The sequence below is a fragment of the Mirounga leonina genome, unplaced genomic scaffold, assembly GCF_011800145.1.
Source record: "Mirounga leonina isolate KUSES-001 unplaced genomic scaffold, KU_Mleo_1.0 Mir_152, whole genome shotgun sequence".
NCBI lineage: Eukaryota > Metazoa > Chordata > Mammalia > Carnivora > Phocidae > Mirounga > Mirounga leonina.
Genome location: NW_023270380.1, coordinates 720,697 through 747,160, shown reverse-complemented (window position 1 = coordinate 747,160; position 26,464 = coordinate 720,697). Strand labels below are relative to the sequence as shown.

Sequence of the window (26,464 nt, the reverse complement as noted above, 5' to 3'; positions counted from 1 at the left end):
CTTTTTTTATGTGGTAATTTTTTATATATGTAGACACACATATACACACATATATATAAAGAATGTAGCTATAAAGAAGATCTTGGTATAAGGAATTATAAGGTTTTTTTTCTTCTTTTTGTTTTTTTAACAGTTTTTCTTATTAATGCTTTAAGTTTAATTATGTACTTTTTTTTTAAGTTGATGATCAGCTGACTGTTCACATAGATGAAGGTGGATGGGCTTGTCTGGTCTGCAAAGAGAAACTCATTATTTGGAAGATTGCTCTGTCACCTATTACTAAGGTAATTGCTATTTAGAAAGCTAGAAGGAGATAGAGGAGAGGATTACCAACTGGCTCTTAGTTTTTACCCTAAAGCTCTAGAGTTGTTAGAGGACAGTAATCTGAATCTACTCAAACATTATGGATTTGCATTTTTGTTATGATATGAAATACTGAGCATGCATATACGTTTTTGTATTGGGAAAAAAATTTTTCTCCCATTTAATTTTAAACTAGATCCATCTTATTTACATTTAATAACATTAGAGACTTCAAAATTTTTAATGAATGTTATAAATGTCATGTCAGTCTACCTAATGAAGTTTAAGGCTAAATGCCATCCACATAAGCTAATGAATTGAGTTTTTTTATTTCTAAGATAGGACTGTTTCACTAAATCTGCTGAATGATGCTTAATAGGGAAAAACAGGGGCATCTAGGTGACTCAGTCAGTTAAGCAGCCGACTCTTGATTTTGGCTCAAGTCATGATCTCGGGGTCCTGGGATTGAGCCCTGCGTCGGGCTCTGTGCTCAGCTGGGAGTCTGCTTCAGGCTTCTTTCTCCCTCTGCCCTTCCCCTCCCACCAAATAAGTAAATAAGTCTTTTAAAAATAGGGAAAAAATGATACCAATTTTAGTTACTAGTTTAACTTTCGGTTGTCAAGTTTCTCACATAGGATTATCATTTGTGTTTCCAAGAACTTATTGTCAGCAACCTGATTTCCTGTGTGTTCCATATCAGGCATCCTTCCTTGCACCAATCACTGGTCTGTTGTTACTGGGCCGTTGTTCTATTGGAAGCACTAGTTCTAGTGGAACTGGGGACTTGTGCTTATCTGAACTCTTGACATCTGTGGCCTTTGTACTGCTGCTGCCTAGAAAGTAGTATTTGTAGTTGAGAGCATAGGCAAGGAGACGTCCTGGGGGCTGTGATGAGTTAGCAGAAGGAGCCTGATACCTGGCTGAGGCTAAGAAATATTTCTGGACAACTTGGTATAATTAATTATTCTGTGGTCATGCTGATTTTAGATGTCAAATAAACAAATCAAGACTAGCCTGGGAGAATTCCATACATACATCTCTTAACCAGTAGACTTTTTTTAGTCCAGAAAGGTATTGGGCTAGTTGATATTCAGTGTCTGGTCTACCTTTTAAGTTTTCCTGATTCTGTATCTCTTAAGATATTTTGTTTTGAAATTACTGAAAGCCCTGATGAAAGCCTGATCAAAAAGATGTGAGAAGAAAGAATATTTATGGAATGGTATTTCCAGCAGTGAATCAGAATCTGAAATATGCAGGGAAAGAAAATAGTGAAGTCAAGTGCATATTCAAAAAACTTGGATTTGATGTGAAAGATTTTTTCTTTGGGTTTCTTCTTTAGTTATCTGTTTGCAAAGAACTTCAGCTGCCGCCTAGTGACTTCCACTGGATTGCTGACTTGGTGGCTCTCTCTTATTCTGATACTGCAGGTGAAACACATTCTACTCAGGTAGGTGACTTAAATGCTTATTGAAATATATTTTTTTTAAATAAGGGAGTTGTAATACTAGAGGAATCATCCAACCTGATTCGGAGACATAACTGTAAAGCCACAGGAATCAAAGCACTCGTATTGGCAGATAGACACATAGAGAATGCAGATACAGAGGTGGCCCTTTGATCTGTGACAGAGCTGCAACAACAATTCAATGGAATAAGGATAGTCTTTTCAGTAAATGGTGTTGGGACCATTGGTCATCCTTATGCAAAAAAAAAAAAGAGAGGGGCTCCTGGGTGGCTCAGCCGTTAAGCGTCTGCCTTCAGCTCAGGTCGTGATTCCAGGGTCCTGGGATCGAGCCCCGCATCGGGCTCCCTGCTCCGTGGGAAGCCTGCTTCTCCCTCTCCCACTCCCCCTGCTTGTGTTCCCTCTCTCGCTGTGTCTCTCTCTGTCAAATAAATAAAATCTTTAAAAAAAAAAAAAGAGAGAGAGAGGAAGAAAGAATTTCCCCCTAAACCTCCTATCTTATACAAAGATTAACTCAAAAGGGATCATAGATTTAGATGTAAAACATAAAACTATAAATTTTTGGAAGAAAACAGGAGAAAATCATCATGACCTGGGGTTAAACATAGAGTTCTTGGAAATCACCAAAAGCATGATTCATAAAAGAAAAAAATAGATAAATTGGACTTCCTCAAAATTAAAAACTTGGCTGTGTCAAAGACAGTGACAAGAACAAGAGACAAGCTACAGACTGGGAGAGAATATTCATAAGCCATATCCTACGAAGAACTTGTATCTAGAATGTAAAATGAACTCTCAGAGCTTAATAAGAAAACAACCCAATTTAAAAACAGGGCACAGGACTTGAACAGATACTTTACCAAAGAAGATATAAGGTATTACAGAGATGTTCACATCATTAGCCGTTAGGGAAATGCAAATTGAAACAATAGTGAGATATCACAATACACCTATTACAATGGCTAAAATACAAAATACTGACACCACCAAGTGCTGGCAAGGATGTGGAGCAACTAGAACTCATACATTGCTGATGGGAATGCAAAATGGTACAGCTACTTGATTTTCGCTTTCCAATGAAGTTGAAAGACACTTGCCATTATGACCCAACAATTCCATTCCTGGCTGTTTACCTCATAGAAATTAAAACTTAAGTTTACACAAAAAACAGTATATGAATGTCATATCAGCTTTATTTGTGATAGCCAAAGGTGGAAATAACCCAAATGTCCTTTAACAAGTGAATGAATAAACAAACGGATTTCATCCGCAGAATGGAATACTACTCAACAGTAAAAAAGGAATGAACTCTTAATACAGCAACAACCCAGATGCATCTCAAAGACATGCTGAAGTGAGATAAGCCAGTGCTTAAAGGTTACATTCTATATGATTTCACTTGCTTGACATTCTCAGAAAGACGAAACTATAATGATGGAAACTGGTTACCGGGGTTAAGATGGGGGAAAGATGTGATTATTAAGGGATAGTTAGCACTAGGGAGTTTGGGATGTTTACGGGACTGTGCTGTGTCCCTATATTGGTGGTAGTTACATGGGTCTATACAAGTGTTAAAATTAATAGAACTGCACAACAAAAGGAAAAGAAAGTCAATTTATAGTCTGATAATTTTTAAAATATAAAAAGGAGGGGTTTTGTCCCCCCTAATTTATGTTAAATAGTAAATTCCCCTAGTTTCTTCTTATCGGTGTCACCAGACTCCCAGTTTCAGGGTCCTTTTTACTGTGATTGCCGAGTGTTATGATCTTGTTTCAAGGCTGTTGCTGTCATGGTTGCCACCAGAGAAGGATCCATCCGCTATTGGCCAAGCCTTGCTGGTGAAGATATCTACACAGAGACCTTTGTAGATTTGGGAGGTGATAAGACTTACAGTTTCCTAACAGCAGTGCAGGTATATGATGGGTTTTCTTTCATATTTATTGGAAAGCTGTGATTTGGCTTGGGAGTGATATGTGAATGACTAAAAATTGTTTTGGATAGACCACACAGGCCAGAGAGGGATCAAAAAGAGGCAAGAGAAGAATGTAAGGGTCTAGGAGTTGAACAGTTTGACAAAGGAAAGCCCTTCTAGGACTCTGAAATACCAATATTAGGTCGTAGCCCATGGTATTCATTTCTTTCAGAAACATTTTCTGACAGTGACTTAGAAACCCTTAGACATTATGAAAAATGGCTTGCTAATGTACACTTCGCAAGTTTACCAAAGAACAAAATGTGATACTTGATTTGTTGAACCTGCAATGTGGTGAACCTACAGTTTAAAAATCAGAATTAAAAAAACACCACTCAATTAAAAAAACAACCAAAGTTTCTCTATGTAGAATTAATAGTATCACGTATTAGTATTATGTAATAGTATTCATAATTAAATCATTTTAGTAAAATGACTCTTTTTTTATTCTTTTAGATTTGTTTTAAGGTACAGATGATAGATGATTTGTTTCTGTATCAAAGCATTTTGTGTTAATGTTCTTTATCTTAGATGCATAACTTATTTACAATATTTGTTCATAGGGAGGAAGTTTTATTTTGTCCTCATTGGGAAGCCAGATGGTTCGGCTGATACCTGATAGTTTAGGAAAGATTCATCAACACGTTCTGCCTCAAGGACAAGGCATGCTTTCAGGAATTGGTCGGAAGGTCTCTTCTCTTTTGGGAATTTTATCTCCAAGTAGTGATCTCATCGTAAGTTGATAAAATGATTTTGTTTTACAAGCTTGTTTCTTCATGAAATCAGTAAGTTGAAAGTTTCCTACGAAGTTGGTATTGCCTCCGTATGAACACTAGCGTATATGAAGTAAAACTTTAGATCTTTTCAGTGAAGCATTTTTATTGTGATCAAATGAGTTCATACTAATCCTCTCACAAACCCTGTAACTTTAATATTCTTAAATCATATAGATTCTCTTATATGTACATTCTTTGAATTAAAACTGTTATATAAAATTACAAATGTGTTTAAGGACCAGTTTTGCTTTTTGACTTAACCAAAAGTGTGTTCTCCACTCCCATGACTCTGGCTATTTGTGTGGATGACTCAAATCTAGATCTGTCAGCTGGGCTTCTGCCTCAGGCTCTGGAATAGTGAAGGGAGGCAGATGGGAGTGAACCTGGAGCATCTACTCTCTGCTAGGGGCTCTATATTTGTTATCTCGAGTAATATGATGACCTGTAACGTAGAGCGCTTTCTCCCCAGTTTGCAGATGAGGAAATAACCTCAGTGACATTTATGTAAACTGCCTGAGGTTGCACAACTACTCCATGGCAGATACGTGCCCAACCTCTTTGATTGAAAGCACATTTTCTTCTCACTGTGCTGTTTCCTTCTTTTTTTTTTTTTTCAAGATTGTATTTATTTATTTGACAGAGAGAGATAGAGAGCCTGAACACAAGCAAGGGGAGTGGCAGAGGGAGAAGCAGGCTTCCTGCCGAGCAGGGAGCCTGATGCGGGGCTCGATCCCAGGACCCTGGGACCATGACCTGAGCTGAAGGCAGAAGCTAAACAACTGAACCACGCAGGCGCCCCTGTGCTGTTTCCTTCTAATTGAGGTTGCTCTCATCATCTGCTTTCTTGATGGTCTTCAAACCTGCAGCCTAACATGTCTAAAAACAAATTGCTCATATTCCCTCTTCTCTCACATTTTCTACACCGAAAGTGTGTATAAAACTCATTTCTCTTTTGGCCTGTTTATTTCTGTTCATGACCTGTCACTTTTTTCAGTGACCCCGGTATAAACTCTTCATTGTGTATGTGTTTGTGTATGTCTCCCCAGCTATAGCAAATTCCATACTTACCAGGCACTATAGATTTGACTTCTGTCATGTCTCATTTTCATCCCTATCTTTTACTTCCATTGTTAAGCCCTAATCTGCACTCTTGGTAAATTTCCCCTAAGCTCTTGGTGCCAGTTCAATTTATTCTCTGTTGGCTCCCTTATCCCATTAGTGGCCAGAAACATGGTGACAGGAGAAATGGAGAAGATTAGGGCTTTAACTCAAAATAGTCGTGTGCCCAACTAAAAACATAACTGTACTTCATAACCAAATATATACTTGAAAAGGTGAAATAATCTGTCTACAAATCTACCATTTTCGTTTTCCTATAACACAGCTCTTGAGTTCAGAAGCCATTGATAATATCTTGTTTACTGGGTTTACAAACTCACATTCAGGACTTTGCTCCGTGTCCCTAATTTTTCATTTGAGCATTATTTCTACTTCTTTTCTAGTTATAGTCTACATTCCAATGTAACAGGACTACTTGTTGTTCTCTGAAAGACCTTATAACTTTCCCACAACTATACTCTTTGTGGGCTGTCTGCTTTTGTATTTCTGCCTATGGAAATCTTACCTTGCCTTCAAGGTCCATTTTAGGATCACTCCTTTATTTGAATACTAAACAAAGAATTCCACTAGGATTACTAATGGAATACTTATAAAATATATCAAATTTGAGTTTCAGAAAAGTAGTTCATTCACATTAGAACTTAAAAATCTATAAACGTAACTTTTTTTTTCTCTCCTCTCCATACAGCTTTCAAGTGTCCTTTGGGATAGAGAGAGAGCAAGCTTTTATAGCCTGACAAGTTCAAACATCAGTAAATGGGAATTAGATGATTCTTCAGAAAAACAAGCACATAGTTGGGATATAAATAGAGCCCTTAAGGAAAACATTACTGATGCTATTTGGGTAAGGAAAAATAATATTCATCTTTGTAATTCACACTTTTGAGTATATGAGAATGCTCATTTCTTTAATTGTTTTATTTATTAGAACATATTTCAATGCAGTGTAGCTTTTAGCAATCAGATAAGCAGAAATAGGGCATTCAACCCCTAGAAATATTGGAGCTCACTGATTCACTTAGTAGTTTTAAAATGCATATATTATTTATTCAGTAACTATTTGAACTGTTCAGTAGGTGCTGGGAATACAAAGGTGAAAAGAAATGATCCTTACACTCATGGAGCTTATGTTATTGATATTTTCATATAGGGATCTGAAAGTAACTACGAAGCTATTAAAGAAGGGGTCAACATTCGGTATTTGGATTTGAAGCAAAACTGGTAAGCAATTAGTTTGTCATCAAGAGTATAGGTAGTTGTTTGGAAAAATAATGTTTATTATAGAATGATGAGCAGTCTTGCTATCGTTCTTCTAATGCTATTCTCATCATACTTTTATACCTTACTAAATGGTTTTGTGTCCTTTTCTAGAGATGCTGGTTCATTTGAGAAATATAGGCAGTTCTCAGCTTTCAGCTGCATATTCTTATATTAGTTGTCTGCCCTAGTTCAAGACTCATCTTTCCTGCTCTCATGGCTGGAGCTTCTCTTTCTTCACACTGAGAGATGCCCTCCCTGCTGCTGTGTGTACTCCATGCTGCCATCCTTCCCTTCTCAGTGGAGATACTAGACATACTTCTCCAGCCCTTTTGCTTTAGTAAGCCTATGTTTGTGGTGATATAGAAGAAGGGAAGGTAGGGTGAGGTTTTGTCTTGGCAGTACAAGTGAGAACTCACTCAGGGTTTGTATTCACAGTGAATTTCCTTTTAGAGACAATGCTCCAAGTGGCGCTTAAGATCCTAGGTTAGTCTGATAAAGTTAATTTATCCTGTGTTATTATTTAGTTTTAATACCAAAGGTCATATGGAACTTAAAAACCATTTGTAACATGGCTTCCATGAGAAAGTTCATAATGAGTACAAATATATGACTTGTCATTCTTCAAAACACAACTTACTAGAAGTTAAGAGCAATTTTTATGTGTTTTAGAGTAATTTAGTTTATTTAGTAGAATAAATTCTACTTGTTTTTTGGAAGGATATTGCAGTTCTGCTATATAATTTTTCTTAGGCTCTTGAGAATGTTAGTAAGATCCTTCTTTATAGTTTCTGAAAACCTTATAGGAACTATCAAAGAAGTAAAAATAATAGTATATATTTAATTTCCATAAGTGGCTTAATTAAATATAGTTTATGTGTTTTCATGTATCTTTACCAGACTTTCAGAAATTTAGAACTGCTGCTAGGACACAGCCCACGTGGGCATATGATGCAGACATTTTCACATAGTTTTCAGAATGGAGATGTGGACTGAAAAGAGAAGAGAAGCGTGCTTAAGAATTGCTGGACTGGGTCAGAGACCAGGCTCCTCTCCCTCATTGTTGTCATGCTAACAAGATGCTTGTGGGGCTTATGAGACACAGCTCTTGTTCTCCTAGTGATCCATACAGAGTGTCCATATCTGCACCTTTCTTCTGTTTAAGAATAGGGTTTGTCTTCCTGATGCTCACTGATGCTCCTTGATCTTTTGCTCGTTTTAGCCGGGTTTGCAACCTAGGCATATATTTTCAGGGAACAGGCTTATAAATTCTTTTACTAGATTATTACTGAGCTCAGATAGCCTCGTTTTAGATGTGAAATTGGATTTTTTATGTCTTAAGTATATTATCTTGTATATAGTCATGTAAAAATTTATTGTTAAATTTTTACTAGTTTGCAAAATTTAGATTATCTGCCTATCATCTCTGCTACCTAAAATTGCTTCATGTTTTTTTTTTAAATGTGAAGATGTTTTTATAAAGATGTCAAATAAAACTGGTCTAGCACCACTCTCTAAGGAATTCTATTTGTTAGACATGTCTCCATGACTCAGTGGCACCCCCATGGTAGTCTTTAGAGTAACTTCAATACAGAGCCTTATCCTAGGTATAATCAACTCTGCCTGTCTCCTTGGTACATTGAAGACCACATTCTCTGGGACCTCACTTGGTTTCTTTTTTTGTTTGTCTTTGTCTTTTTGGCTATACTTTTCATCTCTGACCTGTTTATTTTGTAACTGGAAATTTGTACCTGTTAATCCCCTTTATCTATTTTGCCTATCCCCTCAGCCATCTCCCATCTGGCAACTAAGAGTCTTTTGTTTTTCTGTTTGTTCATTTGTTTTGTTTTTAAGATTCCACATATAAGGGAGGTCATATGGTATTTTTCTTTCTGTGTCTGATTTATTTCACTTAGCATAATACCCTCTAGTTCCATCCATTTTGTCACAAATGGTAAAAATCTCTTTTTTATGGCTGAGTAATATTCCATTGTGTGTGTGTGTGTGTGTGTGTGTACTATATCTTTATCCATTCATTTTGTTGATGAGCACTGGGGTTGTTTCCATGTCTCAGCTGTTATAGATAATGCTGCAGTAAACATAGGGGTGCATATATATTTTCAAATTAGTGTTTTTGTTTCCTTTGGATAAATACCCAGTAATGGAATTACTAGATTGTATGGTATTTCAATTTTTAATTTTTTGAGAAACCTCCATACTGTTTTCCACAGTGGCTTCACCAGTTTGCATTCCCACCAACAGAATGTGAGGGCTCCTTTTTTCTCCACATCCTCACCAGCACTTGTTAATTCTTGTCCTTTTTATTTTAGCCATTCTGATAGGTGTGAGGTGATATCTCATTGTGGTTTTGATTTGCATTTCCCTGATGAATACTGATGTTGAGCATCTTTTCACATGTCTGTTAGCCATCTGTATGTCTTCTTTAGAAAAACATCTATTCATGGCCTCTGCCTATTTTTAAATCAGGTTGTTTGGGGTTTTTTTGGTGGTGTTGTGTAACTTCTTTACGTATTTTAGATATTAACCACTTATCAGATATATCACTTTTGAAATTCTATTCAGTAGGTTTCCTTTTTGTTTTGTTGATAGTTTCCTTTACTGTGCAAAAGCTTTTTATTTTGGTGTAGCCACAAGAGTTTGCTTTTGCTTTTATTTTGCTTGCCTGAGGAGACATATCCATAAATAATGTTGTTAAGGCTGATGTCCAAGAGATTACTGCCTGTGTTTGCTTTTAGGAGTTTTATGGTTTCAGATCTCACATTTAGGTCTTTAATCTATTAGTTCCTTTTTATGCAAAACATTCTTCTATATCCTGTATTAGCTCTTTAGGTCACTGCCAGTATGTTACAAGTTTGGGCCAGTATTTTTGGAGTCCTTTCAAGAGTCCAAGTAGAAATGTTAAGAGTCCAGGAGCTGGGTGAAGATCACAGTGGAAAAAGAAATGAGAGCCGCGTTAGGATTGCTTGATTTGGAGTGATGTCATTTAGTCACTAGCTGGGTTTCATTTTTTTTTTTTTTTTTTCTGTTTCTTGTTTTTAGTTGTCAGTAGAGGGCGCTTGCCCCCCATTAATATTTCTGAGACTTGAATGAAAGTTGCTGATAATAAATACTACTGAATGTTTTGGAGGGGTTGAGATTAGAGACCATTTAATTCTTTGTTGAGGGCAACAGGTTTGTTTTTTTTTTTAAGATTTTATTTATTTGACAGAGACACAGTGAGAGAGGGAACACAAGCAGGGGGAGTGGTAGAGGGAGAAGCAGGCTTCCCGCGGAGCAGGGAGCCTGGTGTGGGGCTCGATTCCAGGACCCTGGGACCATGACCTGAGCCGAAGGCAGATGCTTAACGGCTGAGCCACCCAGGCACCCCGAGGGCAACAATTTTGATAGACTTAAGAGAAACATATAAGCTTTAAGATAGAAAAATGTTTGTTTTCACATTGAAGTTTCTATAACTGATTGTTAAAAGTAGAAACAAAATGTTCCTCCGGACCAAAGTAAGCTTTAAAGAACAGATTAGGTCAGGGTTTGGCAGCCTTTCTTTGAAGGGCCCCAAACTATTTTAGGCTTTGAGGGCATGTGGTCTTCACTGCAGCTATTCTACTCTTATCAATAATAGCATGAAAGCATCCATGGACAATACAGAAATGAGTGGGCATGGCTGTATTCCAGTAAAGCTTCATTTATAAAAACTCACTTGGGCACAGTTTGGCCTGAGGGCTATGCTTTGCCGGTCCTGCATTTGATGATTTGTTGATCTTTTTTTAAAGTCAGATTTATTGAGCTGTATTTTATATACAGTAAAATTCACCTGTTTTAATGTATAATTTAATTAATTGACAAATGCAGACTCATTGGACTGTAAGACACAATCACGATATGGAATAGTTCCATCACCCCCAAAATTTCTTCATATCCCATTGTAATCAAACCCTCCTTCACTTTCAACCGCTGGCAACTATTGATGTGTTTTCAGTCCCTGTAGTTAAACTACATTGCCTTCTTCTGAATGCCCTATAAATGGGATCATACAGTATAAAGTCTTTCGAGACTGGCTTCTTTCACTTAGCATAATGCATTTGATGTGCCTTCAATAGTTTTTTCCTTTTTACTGCTGAGTAGTGGCACACTCGTAGAATTACCAGAGCTTGGGGCGCCTGGATGGCTGAGTCAGTTAAATGTCCCGACTCTTGATTTCAGCTCAGGTCATGATCTCAGGGTCATGGGATTGAGCCCCACATTGGGCTCGTGCTCAGCTCAGAGTCTGCTTGGGATTCTTTCTCTCCTTCTGCCCCTCTCCCCACTTGTACTCTCTTCTCTCATATAAGTAAAATCTTTAAAAAAAAATTACCAGGATTTATCTATTAAGCAGTTGAAGGATATTGGGCTTCCAGTTTTAGGTAATTATGAATAAAGCCACTATAGCTATTTGCACACAGGTTTTTGTGTGAACGTAAGTTTTTATTTTTAAATATCTAGGAGTGGGATTGCTAGGTCATATGGTTAGTATCTGTTTATAAGAAACTGACAAACTGACTTCCAAGAGGCTGCAGATCTTTCTTTTTCATTGATTAGTGATGGGCTCCTGATTTTGGCAGCCGCATGGCACCCAGCAGACAATCCATGTCTCATCTATTACTCTCTGATAACAGTAGAAGATAATGGCCACCAAATGTCTGATGCGGTAACTGTAGAAGTCACTCAGTATAATCCACCTTTTCAGGTAAGATTTCTATCTGTAAATTAAATTACAAATGACAATAACGTACTGAATTATTTGTCCTAACCATTGTAGGGTCAGGTTCTTTTGAGAGATTCACCTGTAGGGCTTGGAAATATTTTTAAATAGCTGGTTTTTAGGCATTGCATTTTGTTTGCCATCTGAGGCTCATTCCTTTGCACAGCCTTAGCTAAAGAGAGATGAGAGTGGAAGCAGCTGATAGCAAGCAGTTGTTTAATATTGTAAATATTGTTGAATAATGATGATGTTCATAAGGAAAAGCTTAACTGTAAATTCATTTCATTTAGCCTTATATAGTATAGTATGTAATTTTGTTAAGTCTTTATTCTTAATATGACTATAACTAAATACTGTAAGGAAATCGTTTAATTTGTCCTTTTGTTTCAAACAAACCTTATAGTTCTGATTATGCAAGAAAAACATGCTCAGTGTTAAGATTTGTCAGGCAATGCAAAAGAGGTGTAAAGAAATAAAATTACTTCTTTAATAACAAACAGTATATATTTTTAACATTTGCTGATTTCATTTAATTAGGTCATATTTCTATTTCTGCTTCTGATTTTATCTATAAACAAATTAACTCAATTTTCTTGTGCTTGATATCTTCACAGTGAAATAAGAACCAAAATGTTCACCAGGGGTCACTTATAAAGTATTTGCCAATTTTAAATCAATAATAAATTAATCTTTTTTTCTGACATTTTTTATAGGCTTTTAGTTAAAATCTTAACCACCATGGAATTTTCAAAATTTGCTGATTATTTACAACTCGACAAATGATTTCTCTTAATTGATGTTTATAAACTTACCCTGTCATATTTTGTAAATCATCTAGTGTTTAGGTTTTGACAAGGACAGTCTGAATTATTTTATCACTTTTATGAGATAGTGTATAAAAATATAAATTACAAAATTACACAAACAAGTATTTTTGTTTTAATTACCATTAAATGTAATCTGACGTTTTTCAGTCTGAAGACTTGATCATGTGTCGGTTGATGGTCCCAAACTTTTCAAATCAGACTGCCTATCTGTATACTGAAAGTGCTGTCTATGTGTGTGCCACAGGAACTGGGAAGTTTTCTCTCCCTCGGGAGAAAATTGTCTTTAATACACAAGGTACAGTATCAGTTTCAGAAAGGATGATTAATGACTCATTAGTCATTCTTAGCAGTTTTTATTCTCTTTCTGTAAGTGTTGTTTTAAACATGCCTCCAGGTGTTATTGAGACAGTCAGTACCAGAGCAGTAGTAGCTGAAGTCACAACCCTACTGAAATACCAATTCCCAAACTGTTATATTTATGGTCAAAAAAATAGTAATGTTTTCCCCCATAAGAGGCCAGGAAGCAAAACTCTGACACTAAGAAAAGTAATTGCTTATTCCTGGTTAGGCCAATTTATTCTGAGATGATGTTCTTTAAGTAAGTTTGTCCAGACCCCTAGCTAAGAAGAATCCCAGGTGCTGGACTCACGCAAGGGGGCTGGAATGACGGCAGAGGGTGGGGGGAGTCAGCCAGGAGTGAAAAAAAAGCCAAGCAGGCAGTTTAATCAGGATTTTTATCTAAAGAGATCGGACAGAGGGCAAAATCCAAGTGAGGCAACAGGATGGAACCTAGATTTTCTAGTTTCAACGCAAGAGCCTTGACTTTGGGTAGGGAGAATGTTAATAAGGAATTGAGCAAGCTGAGACTTTTCTTCCCTTCTCCATTGACCTACTTAATACATAAAGATAGAAAGAGGGCAAGAGGACTCCATTGGATTGAAAAAGCTGTCATTCTGAGTTTTGCAGAATGAATAATTTTCTTTTTGGTTTATTATACTCACTGCTATTTGGAAGGCTAGTTTTTTGTTTTTTTTTTTTAAGATTTTATTTATTTATTTGACAGAGAGAGACACAGCGAGAGAGGGAACACAAGCAGGGGGAGTGGAAGAGGGAGAAGCAGGCTTCCCGCGGAGCAGAGAGCCCGATATGGGACTCGATCCCAGGACCCTGGGACCATGACCTGAGCCGAAGGCAGTTGCTTAACAACTGAGCCATCCAGGCGCCCTGGAAGGCTAGTTTTTATTTCCCAAACTGAAGGACACAGAGCCTGCTATTTCAAATAGCAACACGTTCCTGACATTTGATTTGGAATTAAAAAGCTGAGTTCAAAGTAGGAGGAATATTGTAAAGGGAAAAAAAAAGTTCTTAGTGTATCAAGATGATTCTCTGCTTAGGGCGGTAGATTTTAGAAAGCATTTTTTTGTTATGTATGTCTGTGTATTTTTCTTTCTTTTAGGAGACAGTATTTTAGGAGCTGGTTCCTGCGGTGGTTTTCCTATCCTTTTTTCTAGAAACAGTGGGTTGGTGTCTATTACTTCAAGGGAAGGTGTGTCCATATTAGCAGAAGATCTTGAAGATTCCCTAGCATCTTCAGTTGCTGGACCCAGCAATGAGGTAATGTGGTTCCATAAGATTTTAAGATTTTTATCAGGGTTATTTCCCACAAATGTTTTAGTTTAACAGTTTTAAAAGAGTTGTGATGAAAACATAATTCTTTTACCTCCCTCATCTCCTTTGTCCTCCTTTCCAGAAGTAGCTCCTTTTAAGTCTTGTAGCTGTTTCTGCTGGTATTTTTCTCCATATTTCTAAGTAATATCATGTGTTGCCATCTCTTAATTCACCAATATTAGACATCTGTTGATTTCCTATTACAGAAGATAAGGATTTAGGGTAACTTATAGTCCTCCCTCTGCCTTTATCATCCCCCTATAAATTTTTTTCCTTTAATGACAGTGTGAATATTACTTATGGTTCACTGAGTCAAGTAATATGCTGATTACATTTCCTTCATTACTCAGCTTTATGTGACTCTTGGAGTGTTTAATGGACTAATTTTATATTTGCTTTCACTCTTCTTTAATATCTGGCCCAACTTCTCACAGCCTCCAGGAGCTCTTTAAATGCCTGTCAGTATGGTTTTCCCCATAGTCAAATCTCTAGAAACTCTGCGTCTACTGTCATCTTGGAACTTTCCTTTTCATAGTCCACAAATCCCCACCAGGACCTGTCTCTGCACCACACACACCAGTTTGCTTGTCTCCTCTCTGCTCTGTCATTGCCATTCCTTCTGGTTTCCATCTTCATGTGTTGTAGTTGGAATCACAGGTGTTCAGGTGGTTGCACTTCTTGCTATTGTGGGATGATTTTGACAGGGAGAGTGGGAAAAAAAAAACATTTTTTTTTTCTCTCATGTTGAAAATGAAATACCCTGATCTAGAGATTTGTATCATTCTCTTACAGGAGACTAAAAATAATATCATTTGGGGTAATTTACACTTGAATAGAATGTGGACTATATAGACTATTTCTTTTTTTTTTTTTTTTTAAGATTTTATTTATTTGACAGAGAGAGACACAGCGAGAGAGGGAACACAAGCAAAGGGAGTGGGGGAGGGAGAAGTAGGCTTCCCACGGAGCAGGGAGCCCGATGCGGGGCACGATCCCAGGGCCCTGGGATCATGACCTGAGCTGAAGCCAGACGCTTAACAACTGAGCCACCCAGGCGCCCTATATAGACTATTTCTATAATTCAAAATTAAAATGATAGTTTCAACAGAAAGTAACAATTTTTTTTACTTTTATTCCTTTGTAGTCATGTGATTTTTATAATATTGCCTTATATTCTGAAGCTATGTTATTCTTCTTTAAAATTTTTTCTAAATCCTTGTTTGAGTTTGAAATCAACCATTATTCTTAGTAATACACAATGAAATGAATTGTGTAAGAGCAAACCTATAAAAGGTTGCGCGGGTTATGATGAAACCCCCAGATAATTTTACTCAAAATATAATCCCTGAATTATATATATCTTTTTAAAAAAAATTGTATGTCAATCCATATTATTTATTTTTATTTTTATTTTTATTCCAGTGTAGTTAACATACATTGTTATACTAGTTTCGGGTATATAATGTAGTGATTCAATAATTGTATAAATTACTTAGTGTTCATTATGATAAATGCACTCTTAATCCCCTTCACCTATTTCACCCATCCCCCATTCACCTCCCCCCTCTGGTGACCACCAGTTTTTTCTCTATAGTTAAGAGTCTATTTTTTACTTTGTCTCTTTTTTTTCTTTGTTTACTTTGTTTCCTAAATTCTACATATGAGGGGCGCCTGGGTGGCTCAGTTGTTAAGTGTCTCTCTTTGGCTAAGGTCATGGTCCCAGGGTCCTGGGATCAAGCCCCACATTGGGCTCCCTGCTCCTCGGGAAGCCTGCTTCTCCCTCTCCCACTGCCCCTGCTTGTGTTCCCTCTCTTGCTGTGTCTCTATCAAATAAATAAATAAAAATCTTTAAAAAAAAAATAAATTCCACCTATGAGTGAAATCATATGGTATTTGTCTTTCTCTGACTGACTTATTTCACTTAGCCTTTACTCTCTAGATCCTTCCATGTTGTTGCAAATGGCAAACTTTCATTCATTTTTATGGCTGAGTAATATTGCATTGTATGTATATATCACATCTTCTTTATCCATTCATCTATTGATGGACACTTAGGCTGCTTCCATAATCTAGCTATTGTAAATAGTGCTGCAATAACCATAGGAGTTCATAATATATTTTTGAATTAGTGTTTTTGTATTCTTTGGGTAAATACCCAGTAGTGGAATTACTAGATCATATGATAATTCTCTTTTTAATTTTTTGAGCAATCTCCATACTGTTTTCCACAGTGCCTGCACCAGTTTACCTTCTCACCAAAAGTGTACAGTGGTTCCTTTTTCATCCATATCCTCGCCAACACTTACTGTTTCTTCTGTTTTTGACTTTAGCCTTTCTGACGGGTGTGAGGTAATATCTCGTTGTGGTTTTGATTTGCATTTATTATATCTAGAAAAGTGTTGCTGCAGCCAGTGTCAGAGAAATTATTGCCTTTGCTCTCTTCTAGGATTATTATGGTTTCAGTTCTCACATTTAGGTCCTTTTGTTTTGTTTTGTTTTGTTTTAAAGATTTTATTTATTTATTTGACAGAGAGAGAGACAGCGAGAGCAGGAACACAAGCATACTTTGTAGTATAACTTGGTATCTGGGATTGTGATACCTCCTCCAGTTTTTTATTTTTCAGGATTCCTGTGGTTATATATACCTTTTTTTTTAGCTTTGTTTTTAATTGTTATGTTAATCACCATACATTACATCATTAGTTTTTGATGTAGTGTTCCATGATTCATTGTTTGTGCATAACATCCAGTGCTCCATGCAGAACCTGCCCTCTTTAATATCCATCACCAGGCTAACTCATCCTACCACCCCCCTCCCCTCTAGAACCCTCAGTTTGTTTTTCAGAGTCCATCGTCTCTCATGGTTCGTCTCCCCCTTCGGTTCCCCCCCCTTCATTCTTCCCCTGCTGCTATCTTCTTTTTTTTTTTCCTTAACATTTATTGCATTATTTGTTTCAGAGGTACAGATCTGTGATTCAACAGTCTTGCACAATTCACAGCGCTCACCATAGCACATACGCTCCCCAGTGTCTATCACCCAGCCACCACATCCCTCCCACCCCACCCCCCACTCCAGCAGCCCTCAGTTTGTTTCCTAAGAATTCCTCATATCAGTGAAGTCATATGATACATGTCTTTCTCTGATTGACTTATTTCGCTCAGCATAACACCCTCCAGTTCCATCCACGTCATTGCAAATGGCAAGCTCTCATTCCTTTTGATGGCGGCATAATATTCCATTGTATATATGTACCACATCTTCTTTATCCATTCATCTGTCAATGGACATCTTGGCTCTTTCCACAGTTTGGCTGTTGTGGACATTGCTGCTATAAACATCGGGGTGCACGTACCCCTTCAGATCCCTACATTTGTATCTTTGGGGTAAATACCCAGTAGCTCAATTGCTGGATCTTATGGTAGGTCTATTTTTAACTTTTTGAGGAACCTCCATACAGTTTTCCAGAGTGGCTGCACCAGCTTGCATTCCCACCAACAGTGTAGGAGGGTTCCCCTTTCTCTGCATCCCTGCCAACATCTGTCATTTCCTGACTTGTTAATTTTAGCCATTCTGACTGGTGTGAGGTGGTATCTCATTGAGGTTTTGATTTGGGTTTCCCTAATGCCGAGCGATGTTGAGCACTTTTTCATGTGTCTGTTGGCCATTTGGATGTCTTCTTTGGAAAAATGTCTGTTCATGTCTTCTGCCCATTTCTTGGTTGGATCATTTGTTCTTTGGGTGTTGAGTTTGATAAGTTCTTTATAGATTTTGGATACTAGCCCTTTATCTGATATGTCATTTGCAAATATCTTCTCCCATTCTGTTGGTTGTCTTTTGGTTTTGTTGACTGTTTCCTTTGCTTTGCAAAAGCTTTTTATCTTGATGAAGTCCCAATAGTTCATTTTTGCCCTTGTTTTCCTTTCCTTTGGCGATGTTTCTAGGAAGAAGTTGCTTCGGCTGAGGTCGAAGAGGTTGCTGCCTGTGTTTCCCTTTAGGATTTTGATGGACTCCTGTCTCACATTGAGGTCTTTCAACCATTTGGAGTCTATTTTTGTGTGTGGTGTAAGGAAATGGTCCAGTTTCATTCTTCTGCATGTGGCTGTCCAATTTTCCAAACACCATTTGTTGAAGAGACTGTCTTTTCTCCATTGGACATTCTTTCCTGCTTTGTTGAAGATTAGTTGACCATAAAGTTGAAGGTCCATTTCTGGGCTCTCTATTCTGTTCCATTGATCTATGTGTCTGTTCTTGTGTCAGTACCATACTGACTTGATGATGACAACTTTGTAATAGAGCTGGAAGTCCGGAGTTGCGATGCCGCCAGCTTTGCTTTTCTTTTTCAACATTCCTCTGGCTATTCGGGGTCTTTTCTGGTTCCATACTAATTTTAGGATTATTCCATTTCTTTGAAAAAAGTGGATGGTATTTTGATGGGGATTGCATTGAATGTGTAAATTGCTCTAGATAGCATTGACATCTTCACAATATTTGTTCTTCCAATCCATGAGCATGGAACGTTTTTCCATTTCTTTGTGTCTTCCTCAATTTCTTTCATGAGTATTTTATAGTTTTCTGAGTACAGATCCTTTCCCTCTTTGGTTAGATTTATTCCTAGGTATCTTACGGTTTTGGGTGCAATTGTAAATGGGATCAACTCCTTAATTTCTCTTTCTTCTGTCTTGTTGTTGGAGTATAGGAATGCCACTGATTTCTGTGCATTGATTTTATATCCTGCCACTTGACTGAATTCCTGTATGAGTTCTAGCAGTTTTCGGGTGGAGTCTTTGGGGTTTTCCACATAAAGTATCATATCATCTGCAAAGAGTGAGAGTTTGACTTCTTCTTTGCTGATTCGGATGCCTTTGATTTCTTTTTGTTGTCTGATTGCTAAAACTATGTTGAATAGCAGTGGTGATAGTGGACATCCCTGCCACGTTCCTGACCTTAGGGGGAAAGCTCTGTTTTTCCCCATTGAGAATGATATTCACTGTAGGTTTTTCATAGATGGCTTTTATGATATTGAGGTATGTACCCTCTATCCCTATACTCTGAAGAGTTTTGATCAAGAAAGGATGCTGTACTTTCAAATGCTTTTTCTGCATCTGTTGAGAGGATCATATGATTCTTGTTCTTTCTTTTGTTAGTGTATTGTATCACGTTGATTGATTTGCGGATGTTGAACCAACCTTACAGCCCAGGGATAAATCCCACTTGGTCGTAGTGAATAATCCTTTTAATGTACTGTTGGATCCTATTGGCTAGTATTTTGGTGAGAATTTTTGCATCCATGTTCATCAAGGATATTGGTCTGTAATTCTCCTTTTTGATGGGGTCTTTGTCTGGTTTTGGGATCAAGGTAATGGTGGCCTCATAAAACGAGTTTGGAAGTTTTCCTTCCATTTCTATTTTTTGGAACAGATTCAGAAGAATAGGTATTAAATCTTCTTTAAATGTTTGGTAGAATTCCCCTGGGAAGCCATCTGGCCCTGGACTTTTGTTTTTTGGGAGATTTTTGATGACTGCTTCAATTTCCTTAGTGGTTATAGGTCTGTTCAGGTTTTCTGTTTCTTCCTGGTTCAGTTTTGGTAGTTGATACCTCTCTAGGAATGCATCCATTTCTTCCAGGTTATCTAATTTGCTGGCATAGAGTTGCTCATAATATGTTCTTATAATTGTTTGTATTTCTTTGGTGTTGGTTGTGATCTCTCCAGTTTCATTCATGATTTTGTTGATTTGGGTTATTTCTCTTTTCTTTTTGATAAATCTGGCCAGGGGTTTATCAATCTTGTTAATTCTTTCAAAGAACCAGCTCCTAGTTTCGTTGATCTGTTCTACTGTTCTTTTGGTTTCTATTTCATTGATTTCTGCTCTGATTTTTATTATTTCTCTTCTCCTGCTGGGTTTAGGCTTTATTTGCTGTTCTTTCTCCAGCTCCTTTAGGTGTAGGGTTAGGTTGTGTACTTGAGACCTTTCTTGTTTCTTGAGAGAGGCTTGTATTGCTATATACTTTCCTCTTAGGATTGCCTTTGCTGCATCCCAAAGATTTTGAACAGTTGTGTTTTCATTTTCATTGGTTTCCATGAATTTTTTTAATTCTTTAATTTCCTGGTTGACCCATTCATTCTTTAGTAGGATGCTCTTTAGCTTCCATGTATTTGAGTTCTTTCAGACTTTCCTCTTGTGACTGAGTTCTAGTTTCAAAGCATTGTGGTCTGAAAATAGGCAGGGAATGATCCCAATCTTTTGGTACCGGTTGAGACCTGATTAGTGACCTAGGATCTATTCTGGAGAATATTCCATGGGAACTAGAGAAGAATGTGTATTCCGTTGCTTTGGGATGGAATGTTCTGAATATGTCTGTGAAGTCCATTTGGTCCAGTGTGTCATTTAAAGTCTTTATTTCCTTGTTGATCTTTTGCTTAGATGATCTGTCCATTTCAGTGAGGGGGGTGTTAAAGTCCCCTACTATTACTGTATTGTTGTCAGTGTTTCTTTGCTTTTGTTATTAATTGCCTTATATAATTGGCTGCTCCCATGTTAGGGGCATAGATATTTACAATTGTTAGATCTTCTTGTTGGATAGACCCTTTAAGTAGGATATAGTGTCCTTCCTCATCTCTTATTGTAGTCTTTGGTTTAAAATCTAATTTGTCTGATATAAGGATTGCTACCCCAGCTTTCTTTTGGTGTCCATTAGCATGGTAAATGGTTTTCCACCCCCTCACTTTCAATCTGGGGGTGTCTTTGGTTCTAAAATGAGTCTCTTGCAGACAGCATATCGATGGGTCTTGTTTTTTTACCCAATCTGATAGCCTGTGTCTTTTGACTGGGGCATTTAGCCCATTTCCATTCAGGGTAACTATTGAAAGATAGGAATTTAGTGCCATTGTATTGCCTGTGACTGTTACTGTATATTGTCTGTGTTCCTTTCTGGTCTATGTTGCTTTTAGGCTCTCTCTTTGCTTAGAGGACCCCTTTCAATATTTCTTGTAGGGCTGGTTTCGTGTTTGCAAATTCCTTTAGTTTTTGTTTGTCCTGGAAGCTTTTTATCTCTCCTTCTAATTTCAATGACAGCCTAGCTGGATATAGTATTCTTGGCTGCATATTTTTCTCATTTAGTGCTCTGAATATATCTTGCCAGTCCTTTCTGGCCTGCCAGGTCTCTGTGGATAGGTCTGTTGCCAGTCTAATGTTTCTACCATTGTAGGTTACATATCTCTTCTCCTGAGCTGCTTTCAGGATTTTCTCTTTGTCTGTGAGACTCGTAAGTTTTATTATTAGATGTCGGGGTGTTGACCTATTATTATTGATTTTGAGAGGGGTTCTCTGTGCCTCCTGGATTTTGATGCCTGTTTCCTTCCCCAAATTAGGGAAGTTCTCTGCTATAATTTGCTCCAATATACCTTCTGCCCCTCTCTCTCTTTCTTCTTCTGGGATCCCAATTATTCTAATGTTGTTTTGTCTTATGGTATCGCTTAGCTCTCGAATTCTGCCCTCGTGATCCAGTAGTTGTTTATCTCTTTTTCTCAGCTTCTTTATTTTCCATCATTTGGTCTTCTGTATCACTGATTCTCTCTTCTGCCTCATTTATCCTAGCAGTTAATGCCCCCATTTTTGATTGCACCTCATTAATAGCCTTTTTGATTTCGACTTGGTTAGATTTTCGTTCTTTTACTTCTCCAGAAAGGGTTTCTCTAATAACTTCCATGCTTTTTTCAAGCCCAGCTAGTATCTTTAAAGTGATGATTCTGAACTCTAGATCCAACATTGTAGTAATGTCCGTATTGAGTAGGTCCCTGGCAGTCGGTACTACCTCTTGTTCTTTTTGTTGAGGTGATTTTTTCCGTCTTGTCATTTTGTGCAGAGGAGAATAGATTAATGAGAGAACAAAATGCTAACAGGGTAACAATGTTCCCAGAAAATATACTCTAAACAAATCAGAAAAGACCTGAAGCCAGGGGAAAAGAAAGGGAAAGAAAGAAAAAAGAAAAAGATAAAAACAAAAACAGAACAAAACAAAAAAAACAGAATATGATCAGTGCCACATACTAGATTTTGGGTGTATTTTGGTCTGTTAGAAGAAAGTGCCCCCCAAAATTTTAAAGAAAAACTTACGTATGTACAAAAATAAGGGTTGATATGATGAAGGGATGGAATATGACTGTAAAGATGAAAATTATAAAAAATTTTATAAAAAGAATTGATAAGTTGTTTGAAAAAAGAAGAGGATTTTTTTAAAAAAAAGGGGGAAAAAAGGGAGAGAATGTGATCAGGCAGGAGAGTAGAACAAAACCATACATTAGAGATTTAGGGTATATTTTGATCTGTTAGAAGAAACTATCTCAAAATTTTAAAGAGAGAACAACTTACATATATATAGATGCCAAAAATAAGGGTAACTACTATGAAGGGATAGAATATGACTCTAAAAATGAAAAATAAAAATGTTTTTTAAAAAAGGGATTGATAAGATGTTGGTTGAAAAAGGGGGAAAAATTTTTCAAAAAAAAAAAGACAGTTATAAAAATTAACTTTGAAAGACTAAAGAATCATGGTAAAAAAGCCATGGATTCTATGTGCATTATTCCCCTAGTGCTGGAGTTCTGCTATTCTCATTGATTGGTAAACTTGGTCTTGGCTGGCTGTTCTTGCTGATCTTCTGGGGGAGGGGCCTGTTGCCGTGGTTCCCAGTGTCTTTGCCAGAGGCGGAATTGCCCCGCCCTTGTCCTGTCTGGGCTAAGTAATCTGCTCGGGTTTGCTCTCAGAAGCTTTTGTTCCCTGCAAGCTTTGTGTACAGCTTCGGAGGCCGGGAGGACGAGAGTGAAAATGGCGGCCTCCCAATCTCCACCCCAAAGGAGCTGAGAACTCGGGGCCCCGCTCCTCAGTGAGCCCCCAGAGAAAAGCCGTCAGTCACTCCCGTCTCCCTGGTCTCCAGCCGCACTCTGTGCTCACCCGGCCTGTGACCGAACGTTTCTATCTCTGGCATCCGACTCCATGTGGAGTCTCCAAACCCAGCAGATCCTTGCAGTGCAGTCCCGCGCCGCTCCTCCCAGGGGAGGAAGGGGAGTCTCCCCGGATCTGCCGCTTGTTGGGTCCCTGCTGGAAGAGCAGTGGCCCGACTGTGCCGCGGATCACAGTTTATAGCAACCCCGAGCTGAGAGCCTGCGCCTCGGCTCCATCTGCAGCCGGCTTCTCTGCTCCGATACCTGGGCGCTCTGCCGCACTCAGGCACCCCTGGTCTTTCTGTGACCCCAAGGGTCCTGAGACCACACTCCCACGAGGGTTCCACCCCCCGCTTAGCCACTGGAGCAACATCCCTTAGTGGAGCCGACTTCTAAAATTTCTGATTTTGTGCTCCCCGGCCCTATCACTTGCCAGAAGTGGCTGATGGAGGCCCCCTCCCCCACCATCTGTCCTCCCGAATATCGCCTCGGATTCAGTTCTCTGCACATCCTACCTTCCAGAAAGTGGTCGCTTTTCTGTTCAGAGAGTTGTTGCTATTCTTTTCTTCGATCTCCTGTTGAGTTTGTAGGTGTTCAGAGTGGTTTGATCCCTATCCAGCTGAATTCCTGAGACCAGGAAATCCAGGTCTCCTACTCCCCCGCCATCTTGCTCCGCCCTTCTATATACCTTTTTGATAAGACTTTAGTCGATGATTTAGTCCATTTTATCTTGTTGCAGTAAATGTCTTAAGTAGACTGCTGGTATATGAAGAACATGGTAAATAGCTTATGTGTCTGTGTTGTTGCTGTCATAGGTGGGTCCGGTTTTTAGTCCAACAATTCGGTATATTCTGATACCTTCACCTCTAAATTACAGTTTTTTATTTGACAGAGTATGGTTTTTGAGGCTTCTACAAAGAATGAAACCATTGCTCAGGAGGATAAAACCAAATTGTTAAAAGCTGCTTTTCTGCAATACTGCAGGTATGAAAAGTTTTTAAATGATGGCTTAATTTATTTTATGTCTGAGGACACATTTTACTGATATATACTACTTATTTGTGGACTGGTGGGAGCAAGATGGAGGAATGATGCCACCAAAGAGAAAATGTTTTTCTGAGCTTCTCAGTGCTTTAACAAACTTAGTCTGAACTTGGTAGCCACAAGAGGCTTCCAGTTAATCTAGGAAAAACATGATGTAACATACCCTCTCCACTTAATGGATAACAATGTGCTGTTAAAAATAGTGATCATGAAAGACATCTAGCAAGCATGTTTTATGTATACTCTGAAGGCAAATAAGTTGCATACAAAGGTTTATTGATGTTATAAAGAAAATAGACTTGGCCTATTCATTGGGTTTTGTTGCATACAAAATCACCAGAGAACATAGTGGCTCGTTTAATACAGCTCATGATTCTGCCGTCTGGCTGTTTGGGATTGGGCTCAGGTGGCCATTTTATGGTTCTCATCTGGATTCACTGTCCATGATCAGCTGCCAGCCATCCCGGCTAGACTTGCTCACATTTTGGGGGCTCTGGTCATTTCTCTGCTCATGTGCCCTGTCATCATCTAGCAGGTTTACATATCTCAGAGTTCCAGGAGTTGCAAGAGAGTAAGCCTCAGTGTACAAGTGCTTTTCAAATCTCTGCTTGGGTCATATTTGCCAATATCCCATTGGCCATAACAAGTCACAGGGGCGAGCCCTCCCTCTCCCTCCATGGGAGGGTGCTGATAGGGAGTGTGCATATGGAAGGGGAATGATACTCAGTTTGCTACACTTGCTGACCTGATGCTTCTGGTTTGAAAGCCAGTTCAGTCATTTGTTTGTCCTAGACATTTATTCTGCATATCCTGTACCTTCCTTAAAAGGTATAGTAAATTCACATTTGAATGAACACTAAGGAAAATTGAGATCTAGCCTTTGCTGTGCCCCAAGTAGCTGTGTGAGGCTTTGGACAGATTGCTTAACATTTCTGGAATTTTGTTTCTTCCTTTGTGAAGTGTTGAGTGGGGTGTCCGTTGGACTATCTGAAGGATCATTAGTTTATCTGGCAGATCTTTGTTTTAAAGTTATATTGAGTTTACTATCTCCATATCCCCCAGTTCTCAGCTTGTGATCCCATAGTCTCCCACTCATAGTGGTACTTGATGCATAGGAGCTCACTCCCACAGAAGGGATAGCCAGTAAAGTTTTACAGTTCTGTGCCATCAGGGCGCCTGGGTGGCTTAGTCAGTTAAGTGTCTGCCTTTGGCTCAGGGCATGATCCCAGGGTCCTGCAGACAAGCCCCGCATCAGACTCCCTGCTCACCGGGGAGTCTGCTTCTCCCTCTCCCTCTGCTCCTCCCCCTGCTTGTGCACTCTCTCTCTCTTTCAAATAAATAAAATCTTAAAAACACACGCACATAATTCTGTGCCATCATAATGATCTACTGAGTTTAGTTTCTCATCCAGAAGAGGGCACCATTAGACAATTTTTTTTATTCTGTTTTTAAAATATATTCTTTTAGGGGCGCATGGGTGGCTCAGTCGTTAAGCGACTACCTTTGGCTCAGGTCATGATCCCAGGGTCCTGGGATTGAGCCCCACATCGGAATCCCTGCTCCGCAGGAGGCCTGCTTCTCCCTCTCCCACTCCCCCTGCTTGTGTTCTCTCTCTCGTTGTATCTCTCTCTGTCAAATAAATAAGTAAAATCATAAAAATATATATATATATTCTTTTAATTTTGCTCTCTTGCATGGTGTTCAGTCTTACTGCCAAGATTTGGATTAAAATACTATGATCCTGTCTTGCACAAGTTGGTCCTTTAACAATTTTGACAGACCTGTGGCATCTCAAAATTTAAATGATCATGGAGCAAGTTACTGTAGTCCTTGTATTAGTTTCCTGTGGCTGCTGTAACAAATCACTACAAACCAGGTGACCTCATAGAAATTTATTCTGTCACAGTTCTGGAGTCCTGAAATCCAAAATCAAGGTATCAGCAGGGCCCTGCTTCCTCTGAAGGCTCTAGGGAAGAATCTTTGCTTGCTTCTGTCCTAGCTTCTGGTGGTTGCTGGCAATCATCAGCATTCCTTAGCTTGCACATGGATCACTCCAGTTGTCTCCCTTACCACATGGCCTTCTTCCCTATGTGTCTGCCTTTACATGTCCTTCTAATAGTGACACCAGTCATTGGATTTAGAGCCCACCCTAATTCAGTATAACTTCATCATAACTGATTATATACTCAAAAACCTTATTTCCAAATAAGGTCACATTCTGAGGTTCTGGGTGAATGCGATTTGGAGGGATGCTATTCAACCCCATATAGTTGTTTCTAAATGTTCTACAGGGGAAGATTATTAAGCACGAAGAGGAATCCCCTGACCTGAAGTCCT

General features: G+C 38.4%; 1 protein-coding gene across 3 annotated transcripts in view; it reads left to right on the top strand.

Moving 5' to 3' along the window:
• Positions 1-26,464, top strand: part of NUP133 (nucleoporin 133) — a 64,448-nt gene that overhangs the window by 5,443 nt on the left and 32,541 nt on the right. Inside the window, exons 3-12 of one of the 3 annotated variants that reach the window (XM_035008416.1) lie at positions 181-284; positions 1,643-1,750; positions 3,543-3,677; positions 4,301-4,471; positions 6,321-6,476; positions 6,783-6,853; positions 11,483-11,630; positions 12,620-12,767; positions 13,929-14,086; positions 23,976-24,067. In XM_035008416.1, coding sequence (XP_034864307.1) covers positions 181-284; positions 1,643-1,750; positions 3,543-3,677; positions 4,301-4,471; positions 6,321-6,476; positions 6,783-6,853; positions 11,483-11,630; positions 12,620-12,767; positions 13,929-14,086; positions 23,976-24,067 — 1,291 coding nt within the window. Of the gene's footprint in view, positions 1-180; positions 285-1,642; positions 1,751-3,038; positions 3,678-4,300; positions 4,472-6,320; positions 6,477-6,782; positions 6,854-11,482; positions 11,631-12,619; positions 12,768-13,928; positions 14,087-23,975; positions 24,068-26,464 lie in introns of those variants that run through there. The other 2 variants (XM_035008417.1, XM_035008418.1) reach the window with 2 other exon arrangements.